At 41.7% G+C, this 9951-nt stretch overlaps 1 protein-coding gene across 1 annotated transcript; it reads left to right on the top strand.

The window, feature by feature from the left end:
• The first annotated feature begins 841 nt into the window (after positions 1-841).
• Positions 842-1342, top strand: LOC132239038 (H/ACA ribonucleoprotein complex subunit 3-like). The gene has a single exon (XM_059704914.1). It carries the CDS (start codon positions 898-900, stop codon positions 1090-1092), a length of 195 nt encoding a protein of 64 aa, XP_059560897.1. The 5' UTR covers positions 842-897; the 3' UTR covers positions 1093-1342.
• The last annotated feature ends 8609 nt before the right edge of the window (positions 1343-9951 follow it).

The raw sequence follows: 9951 nt of genomic DNA, 5'->3' as shown, positions 1-9951 counted from the left end.
TATCCATCAGATTTTTGGTTGCAATCTTAAACATAGGCAAAATTTAGTGGCGAGATATTGGGGTTCACAAGAATCAACAGGAGGCTAGAGGTTCTGACTTGGAAAATAGGCAGGAACCAACGGTCCTTTGGAGGCAACAGAAACTATAGCAGAGTTTTCACCATAGGGATGGTCTGGTCCACACAAAGCCTCTTTGGTTGTCTACTATACAGTGACAAGTCAAACCCTGGGAAGATGTCGCGTGCCTATTAATCAGGTTAGGCTAAGTTATGCTGCAATCACAATGTAACTCTGAAACATCAGTGAATTAACACAAGAATATATATTTCTTGCTTACTCGATCTTTTTTAAAATATATTTTAATTGATTTCAGAGAGGAAAGGAGAGGGAGAGAGATATAGAAACATCAATGATGAAAGAGAATCATTGATCGGCTGCCTCCTGCATGCCCACCACTGGGGATTGAGCCTACTGAGCCCACAACCCAGGCATGTGCCCTTAACCAGAATCAAACCCAGGACCCTTCAGTCCACAGGCCGACGCTCTACCCACTGAGCCAAACCAGCTAGGGCTCAATCTTCTTCTAGTGACTATACTTCCTGGCAACCTTGCAGTTAGCCAGTAACCAATTCTGTCCAATGGACCATAAAAAAAAAAAAAAAGACACGTGTGTTGCAGACTGAGGCAATGAAAAGTCCCTGAGCCACCGCAGCTGGGCTTAAGTTTCTCAATTTTGATGAGAAATGTAGACCCAAAAAGTTATAAAGTTCCAGCACCAAGGCACATCACAGTCCAATTGCTAGAAGCCAAAGATAATCTTAAGAGTAGCCAGAGAAGGAGGCCCTCGGTAGACCGAGAAGTGCAGACGGAATTGGAACCTCCTGCTTCAGCGAGATCATGTTTCTCCAGTATTACCTCAATGAACAGGGAGAGCGGGTCTATACCCTGAAGAAGTTTGATCCTATTGGACAACAGACCTGCTCGGCCCATCCTGCTCGGTTCTCCCCAGACGACAAGTACTCTCGACACCGAGTCACCATCAAGAAACGTTTCAAGGTGCTGATGACCCAGCAGCCGCGCCCTGTCCTGTGAAGGTCCCTTCAATTTCATGTCTCTCCTGCCACCGGCGACCCCTCTGAGACTTTTCCGGAACCGAGCTTTTCAGTCTGTGAGCCTTGAGGTCTTCTTACCACCCTTGCTCTTTGGAATCGGTGTCATCATTACCTTAGATCATGCTTGTGGGAAGCAATCATGGTAGCACCCACCCCCCCCGCCCTTTAAGAAAACAAGTTTGAGTCTACTTTTCGTGTTTTGATGGCCACGTTATTAAAATGATTTGAAAGAGCAAAAAAAAAAAAAAAAAGAGTAGCCAGAGAAAAATGACAGATTACTCCAGAATTATGATAAGAATGAGAGCTGACCTGGCCATTGTGGCTCAGTTGGTTGGAGTGTCGTCCTGTGCACTGAAGGATCTCTGGTTTAATTCATAGTCAGGGTGCATGCCCAGATTGTGGGTTCGATCTCCAGTTGGGGTGTATAAGGGAGGCAACCGATCAATGTTTCTCTCTTTCTCTTTCTCTCTCTCCCTCCTATCCTCTTAAAAATAAAAACATATTAAAAAAAACAAAACACCCATATCCTCAGGTGAGAATTAAAAAAAAAGTCATGGATGTACTCAGAGATTTAACTACAAGGATGTTTATAATGAAAAATATTGGACCGAAACCAGTTTGGCTCAGTGGATAGAGCGTCGGCCTGCGGACTGAAAGGTCCCAGGTTCGATTCCAGTCAAGGGCATGTACCTTGGTTGCGGGCACATCCCCAGTGGGGGGTGTGCAGGAGGCAGCTGATCGATGTTTCTCTCTCATCGATGTTTCTAACTCTCTATCTCTCTCCCTTCCTCTCTGTAAAAAAATCAATAAAATATATTTTAAAAAATATTGGAAACAATGGGGGATTTGTCAATAAAGCATGGATTGTTTAATTCATAAAATGGAATATGTTGCAGCTATTACTTGTTAAATATTTAATGGTTTCTCAGGAAAATTTTGTTTGTTCTAAGCAAGTGTAACCAAATGATGTAAGTGCTGTAAGTCCCTGATGACTAAGGGCGGAAAAGAACTTAGCTGGTCACATTGGAGATTCAAAGATATCAGAGAGAACATCTCTCCCTGCCTGTGTTTTCTGGGGCCACTTGTTCTTTAATTTTGATGTTCTCTGTATCTATTTTCTTCTCTCAGGAGACCAGATTCCTAATGATGATCTTAATTTCTGCTTTCATATGGCTCTCACTGACTGATTGCTTCTCCACAGGATCTTATAATTATAGGCCCTCTCATCATATGCCTTAAGAAAGACTATCTGACTGGCTTAGTTTAACTGGTAAAAAGTGTCAGTCCTGGTTTCGTAGGCTGTCACCAAGGATGGGGTTAACTCTCACTGTGTTGTAGTAACACAATTTCCTGCTGTTACTAGTCCTCATTGCCTCAACATGCCCTGAACCCTGCCCGTGCCTCTGAAAATAGTCCCCACATTAACTCCCTCTAAAATTCCAGCCATGGGTGGCTTTTTTTTTTTTGGAGGTGGCACCGGGATGGGGTGCCTTCTTTTTTGTGAAAGTTGATTAACAAATTGAACTGATACTCTTCAATCTTATAGTAGCAAAATACCTTTTAAGTCCAGTTACTCACCTATGCCTGGATTGTATTACAATGTGGTATGAACAAGACTGTAGTGAAGGTCTTTCTTGGCCACTAAACTCTCTCCTCTGCTCAAACATGAATTTTCTGCTTCGGTGAAGCAATGAGTTCCTAGATAGAAATGTAAGGGGTTGCCCTGGCCAGTTTGGCACAGTGGATAGAGCGTTGGCCTGCAAAATGAAAGATCCCAGGTTCGATTCCAGTCAAGGGCACATGCCCGGGTTGTGGGCTCGATCCCCAGTGGGGGACTTGCAGGAGGCAGCCAATCCATGATTCTCTCTCATCATGGATGTTTCTCTCTCTCTCTCTCTCCCTCTTCCTTCCTCTCTGAAAAAAAAATAAATTATATATATATATATATATATATATATATATATATATATATATATACACACACACACACACACACACACACACACATATATATATATGAATATAAATAAGGAAATGTAAGGGATTATAGGGGTCATCTACAAAAATGTCATTTTATATCTTACAGTTGTTGAAACTTGGGACCAGAATTATAAGATTAACCCTGGCCAGTGTGGCTTAGTTGGTTGGGGTGTCATCCCATACACCAAAAGGTGGTGGGTTTTATTGCAGGCACATACTTAGATTACAGGTTTGATCCCCTGTTAGGGTGCCTGCAGGAGGCAACTGATCAATGTTTCTCTCTCACATTGATGTCTCTCTCTCTCTCTCTCTCTCTCTCTCTCTCTCTCTCTCCCTCCCCCCCTAAAATCAATTTTTAAATGTTTAAGATTAGCTGTCTTATTTTTATTTTATTTTATTTATTTATTTTTTAAATATATTTTATTGATTTTTTACAGAGAGGAAGGGAGAGGGACAGAGAGTTAGAAATATTGATGAGAGAGAAGCATCGATCAGCTGCTACTGCACACCCGCTACTGGGGATGTGCCTGCAACCAAGGTACATGCCCTTGATCAGAATCGAACCTGGGACTCTTCAGTCCCCAGGCCGATGCTCTATCCAGTGAGCCAAACCGGCCAGGGCAGCTGTCTTATTTTTAGATGTCTTTCTGTGCGCAGGGAATATGCATTCCTACAAAATGCCAACATTCCCAATTCTTCCATATTTTTACATAACATATTCCTTGGACAAAGATATAACAAACATGCAAAAAGCACAACCTCAGGTCTTTTCACTGGCATTGATATAGTGAGAGCATAAGGCTCAATCATAGAAAAATTTAAATTTTGGTTAAAATTTTTCAAATCTCTTCAAAAATAAAGTATGTTTAAGTCTATATACCTAAAACAAATCAAATGTTGATTAGGAAAAAGAACAACATTATTAGAAAATAATATTAGTGAAAAGTGCCATTCCTGGAGCAGTGGGAAGCCTTTTTAAGTGCAGCATGATTTTGGCAGTCCTCCTGGCTATGAGGCTGTTGACGTCAGATCGGTGTTTAACTGGGGAATTAAGCAGCTCAGCAGTGCGGGAATTACTTCTCTGATATCATCTATGTTATGCTGCCAGTAAATGTTCCGAAAATACTTTGCTCTGGAAAAATTGTCTGAATGAGACAAGTCAGCATTCCAAAATAATTCTCATCAACTTCTGTCCCCCCAAACACTCGTGTAGATGAGAGGGAAATACAAGTAGTCTTGCAAGGGGACACTGCTGAGAATTAAGGTTGAAGGGATCATCTGCTGGTAATGTCCTTCAGACACAAAATGCATGTCCTTAGACCAATGGTTCATTAACTCTGAATCCAGAAGTTCCTGGATCTTTTCTTTCTTTCTTTCATTTCCCCCTCCCACCCTCCCTTCCTCCCCTCTTCTTCCCTTCCTTCCTTCTCTTTCTCTCTCTCGCTCCCTTTCTTCTTTCCTTCTTGCTTCCCTCCCTTTCTTTTTTTTAATTTTTTGTTTCTTGCATGGGAGAAAAATCAGAAGGGCAGAACTGCTTACATAAAGTCTTCATTTAAAAGCTGATGCTAGCCAAACCGGTTTGGCTCAGAGCGTCGGTCTGCGGACTCAAGGGTCCCAGGTTCGATTCCGGTCAGGGGCATGTACCTTGGTTGCGGGCACATCCCCGGTGGGGGGCATGCAGGAGGCAGCTGATCGATCTCTCTCATCGATGTTTCTAACTCTCTATCCCTCTCCCTTCTTCTCTGTAAAAAATCAATAAAATATATTTTAAAAAAATAAAAGCTGATGCTAGATCCTAAAGAACACAGGTTAGCCCTGGCCTGTGTGCTCAGTTGGTTGGACATCATCCTGTGCACCAAAGGTTTGCTGGTTTGATTCCTGGTAGGGACACATGTCCAGGTTGTGGGCTCAATCTATCCTCAGTAGAGGGCATGGAGGAGGAAGCCTATCAATGTTTCTCTCCCTTACTTTCTCTCTAAAATCAATTAAAAATTTTAAAATTAAAATAAAAAAGAACAGGTTAAAGACTAAAACTTTCACCAAGTTTAAAATCTGTGTAATGAAGAAACTATTATTTTGTTCTCCAAAAATAAGGAATAGTTCTTACTGGCCTGTAAAAGGTGAAAAACTAGTTTTAAAAATTCTAACAACCCCACAAACAGTCCTTTAAACCACATATTTTGTTAATTAAACTCTTACTTTTGCTTTAAAAGGTCCAAAACTATTGGGGAGCATCAATACAGCATTTTCACAAATTCAGATTCTGAATTCTTGGTTATAAAAAAGTCATTACATATTTCCTGGAACTGTTGTGTGTGGTTTTTTGTTTGTTTGTTTTTTTAACATATTTTATTGATTTTCTACAGAGAGGAAGGGAGAGGGATAGAGAGTTAGAAACATCGATGAGAGAGTAACATTGATCAGCTACCTCCTGCACACTCCCTACTGGGTATGTGCCCGCGACCAAGGTACATGCCCTTGACTGGAATTGAACCTGAGACCCTTGAGTCCGCAGGCCGATGCTCTATCCACTGAGCCAAACCGACTAGGGCTGTTGTGTGTTTTTTTAATCATTCTTATCTATTTTGGCAGGCTCTATGAAAACATAGCTTTCTTTGCAACACCACTTTAACAAAAGTTAGTCTCAGAGCTTAGCTAAGGAGAGTAAAAGATCCAATAGCCTATGAAGTAAATTTATAGCTGAAAGAGAACCACTAAAAAAATAAGCATTAAAAGTTATTTTTAGTTGGTGAGAACTGTATGTTCCCATACTTCCCCTTCTTTATTTATAAGCCATTCCTCTACATTTGCCGACAATCTGGCTAAACAGAGCAATGGGGTGCCCCTGGCTTTCCACATTTGCTCACTACTGATGTTAGACTCACCACCAATGGTAGCAACAAAAATAATCCTCAGGCTGTGAATATGCTGCAAAAGACATCATTCAGTTGTCACTGTGATTGGGAGTCTCAGTTCTGCCTTTACCTCCAGATCTGTGACTAAAAGCCCACTGTGTCCTGAACACTTTCTGTCTCCCCCCGAGGCTGGGCCATCCAGGTGGGCATCTAGTCACAAACCAGGTCCCTCACAATCTCAGAACCCATTTCTCTCCTTCGGGCACTCTCTGATCTTCTACCCCTTCCCACGAGCTAGCCCAGGGTAGAAGGGTGGGGAGGAAGGTAGGCTGAGGACTCTCTGTCCATGGGATAGCTCTGGGGTGTCATGACCAAGGCAGTTCCAGGAGGGCCAGGAGTAGATCACAAGTCCTTACTTGTACAGTGTTTCTTTCATAGAATCTCAAGAGATTGTGTCACAACAGTGGTGCTTACGCACTGGTTGTGGTGACTCTCAATTACCTTGCGCACATGAGAAGTTCAGGGCTCTGAGTTGCTGATAGTCCATGTGGCCCATCTGGGTTGGACCCTGCCTGCAGTCAACAGCACCTGAGGGCAGCAGCTCTAGCAGCAGGTGTCACTTACCCTATTCCCTAGCTCTGGTAAACAAAGTGGTAACCTCGGCCCTTCTGCAATTTCCATGCCATCTTCCTCTGAAAGCCTGCATGACCTCCCAATTGATGTCCTCTCTTGCCTGCAATGAATGTGATGATATCTTGCTTTCCCTGGTCAGTCTTAAGTCCTTTGGGATCAGCTTATCTTTCAGCCATGGGTTTTTTGCCTCCCTCCCCACCCCCACCCTAGCTGGTGGTAGGGTAGAGAATACAGTGTGGGGTCAACAATGAAAGAGATCACATTCTAAGAGAGCAGATTATAGGGTAAAAGAGGTCAAGGAAAGACATGGCTAGAGGTTGTTGTTCGGCCATAAAATTCCAAAGGGTGCCTTCACCATAATCAGAAAAATTACCCTTTATTTGCATCTTCCTGCACTCTCTGGGTTGTCCTGGTGGCCACATCAGCGAAACAGAGAAACAACTTGGAGAGAGTTCGTGGAAGCCAATGTTCACGGCAGGGGGCAGACCAGACTCCTTAGCGATGATGCAGCAACATCACAGAAATGGTTCCAGAAGGCTGCAGAGGCAATAAGACCTCCATTGTATCATCACAAACAGGTGGCAGAGCCATGGCAGTGACAGCAATGACCACGTGAGCTACTTCTCAAAATGGGAGCAATGACATTAGCCAGAACAGGAAGAGTTGGTGCCTGGACACCACAAAGAATCTTTACAAGCACTGATTGAGTGATAAATAAATATGGAAATACCTCTTCTCTATCGATTATTCTAAATCTTTACCAGTAAGTTCATATAATCACACAGGCCTATGAATTTTGTAGAATATACTTAAAACAAATTATGTATATATTTGTGTTAAAACAAGTAGTGTGCATTTGTCTAAGCCAGTGGTTCTCAACCTTGGCTGCACATTAGAATCACCTGGGAATCTTTTTAAAATCCTGATTCTTGGGCCTCATCCTCCAGAAATTCTGTGTCTTTGTTATGGGGTGGGGCCACATTAGTAACAAAGAAACAGAATTTCCGGAGGATGAGGTCCAGAAATCAGGATTTTAAGAAGATTCCCAGGTGATTCTAATGTGCAGCCAAGGTTGAGAACCATTGGTCTAGGCCAGTGGTCGGCAAACTCATTAGTCAACAGAGCCAAATATCAACAGTACAACGATTGAAATTTCTTTTGAGAGCCAGTTTTTCTTAAACTGTATAGGTAGGTACATTGTTATTAACTTAATTAGGGTACTCCTAAGGCTTAGGAAGAGCCACACTCAAGGGGCCAAAGAGCCGCATGTGGCTCGCGAGCCGCACTTTGCCGACTACTGGTCTAGGCCACTGCACACCCGAAAGGCAGTCCTGGTTTTTCTTGGCAAATTTGTATTTCCAGGCTAAAGTGCTTCAGTCACACAGAGTGTACTGCTACCTGGAAGAGAATTGGTAAAGCTCCTCTAGAGGGAAATTTGGCAACATACATCAAAGCTCTGTATTGGACTGTCATTTATCACAGTACAAAGTTGGAAACAATAGAGGACTGATTAAATAAATTGTAATGGGATATTTAAATGGAACCGTTAAGATAAAATTGAAGCCTAAAAATCAGCTATTGTATTTTTAAATTAAAAGTTAGTGAGTTAAAAAAAAAGTTAGTGAGTTTACTTTCTTTTCATAATAATCAGCATAAAGTATTATGATTTCTAGTAGGTCGTTGTCTTGAATACTTCCTATTGGCATCTCCAGGCATTCAGTACCCTCATTCTGCCCTCTGCCAGCATAGATTCCCGCTGTAGTACCCTTTCTGGACCAAGAATCTATGCAATTCAGCAAAAATGTATGAAGGATGTACTCAGGGCTGGGAATTGTGCTGGGTGGAAGCTGTAAAGATGGACTCCATGGCCTGCCCATTGTGGCTCAGTTGGTTGGGCATCATCTCATGCACTGAAGAGTTGCCGGTTAGATTCATGGGCAGGGCACATGCCCAGGTTGATGTTCTGCTTTCCCATCAACGTTTCTCTCTCTCTCACCCTCTCCCTTCCTTTCTCTCTCAACATCAATTAAAAAAAAAAATCTTAAAGCCCTAGCTGGGCCGAAACCGGTTTGGCTCAGTGGATACAGCGTCGGCCTGCGGACTGAAAGGTCCCAGGTTCGATTCCGGTCAAGGGCATGTACCTGGGTTGCGAGCACATCCCCAGTAGGAGGTGTGCAGGAGGCAGCTGATTGATGTTTCTCTCTCATCGATGTTTCTAACTCTCTCTCTCCCTTCCTCTCTGTAAAAAATCAATGAAATATATTTTAAAAAAATAATAAAATAAAATAAATGAATTCACTATTGTAGTTAAAGAGCTGAATTCATGTTTTTAAAAAAAAAAAAACAAAACAAAGCCCTAGCTGCTTTGGCTCAGTGAATAGAACGTTGGCCCACGGACTAAAGGGTCCTGGGTTCATTTCTGGTCAGGGACACATGCCCGGGTTGCAAGCTCGATCCCCAGTAGGGGGTGTGCAGGAGGCAGCTGATCAGTGATTCTCTCTCATTGATGTTTCTCTCTCTCTCTCCCTCTCTCTTCCTCTCTCTGAAATCAATAAAAATATATTTTAAAAAACTTTAACAACAAAATAAAAGATAGAACCCACACAGACCCTGTCCTCAAGGAGCTGACAATCCAGGAGGTGAGAGGAACAAGCAGGAAATTATAATAAAGTAGTAGATGCTACGGAGGTAGCCATTGTACTATTGACAGCAAAAGGGGGGAACTATGAGTCAGTCTTAAGGAATAGGAAAGCATTCCTGGAAGAAACAATGTCTAAATTGAGACCTGAAGGATGAGTGGAGTAGCCAGGTGAGGGGAGAAGAGGGAACTCATTCAGGGGCTCAGATTTCAGTCATTGTGATTCAGATAGCAAAGGTGTTGGTGGGCGCCACACTGTGGTGTCTCTGTCCACTTCACTTTACTGAGCATTGCAAAATTGTGTTTGCTGCACTACGAACATCCTTAAAGAAAAACTCCGTTCCAGTTTTAGTTTTTAAAAATAATTTATTAACATAATTTGTTTATTTTTAAAAATAATTTAAGCTATGATGTTTTCATTCAGGGTGATAAAAAATACAAAAACCCTAAAAATAATGGTGATGGTTGCATAACATTGCATCCCACTGAATTGTATACAGTAAAATGATAAATTTTGGTATGTGTATTTTACAATAGTAAACACGTAACTAATGCCAAAAAAGAAGAAATGATTCTAAGACAAATACCCAGGTAGCTACTACCTGGAATGAACAAATATTAATGTTGTGTCATTTTATTTTGTGTAAATTTTAAAAGTAAACTATTACCAATTTAAAAAATGAAACCGAAACTTTTTAAAATATATATATATATATATATATATTTTTTTTTT

This window comes from Myotis daubentonii, chromosome 8, assembly GCF_963259705.1.
Source record: "Myotis daubentonii chromosome 8, mMyoDau2.1, whole genome shotgun sequence".
Taxonomy (NCBI): domain Eukaryota; kingdom Metazoa; phylum Chordata; class Mammalia; order Chiroptera; family Vespertilionidae; genus Myotis; species Myotis daubentonii.
The sequence above is the reverse complement of the archived record's forward strand: the minus strand, read 5'-3'. Positions and strand labels throughout refer to the sequence as shown.

Coding starts and splice junctions, on each gene's coding strand:
- LOC132239038 (XM_059704914.1), top strand. CDS start 898: ATGTTTCTCCAGTATTACCTCAATGAACAGGGAGAGCGGGTCTATACC.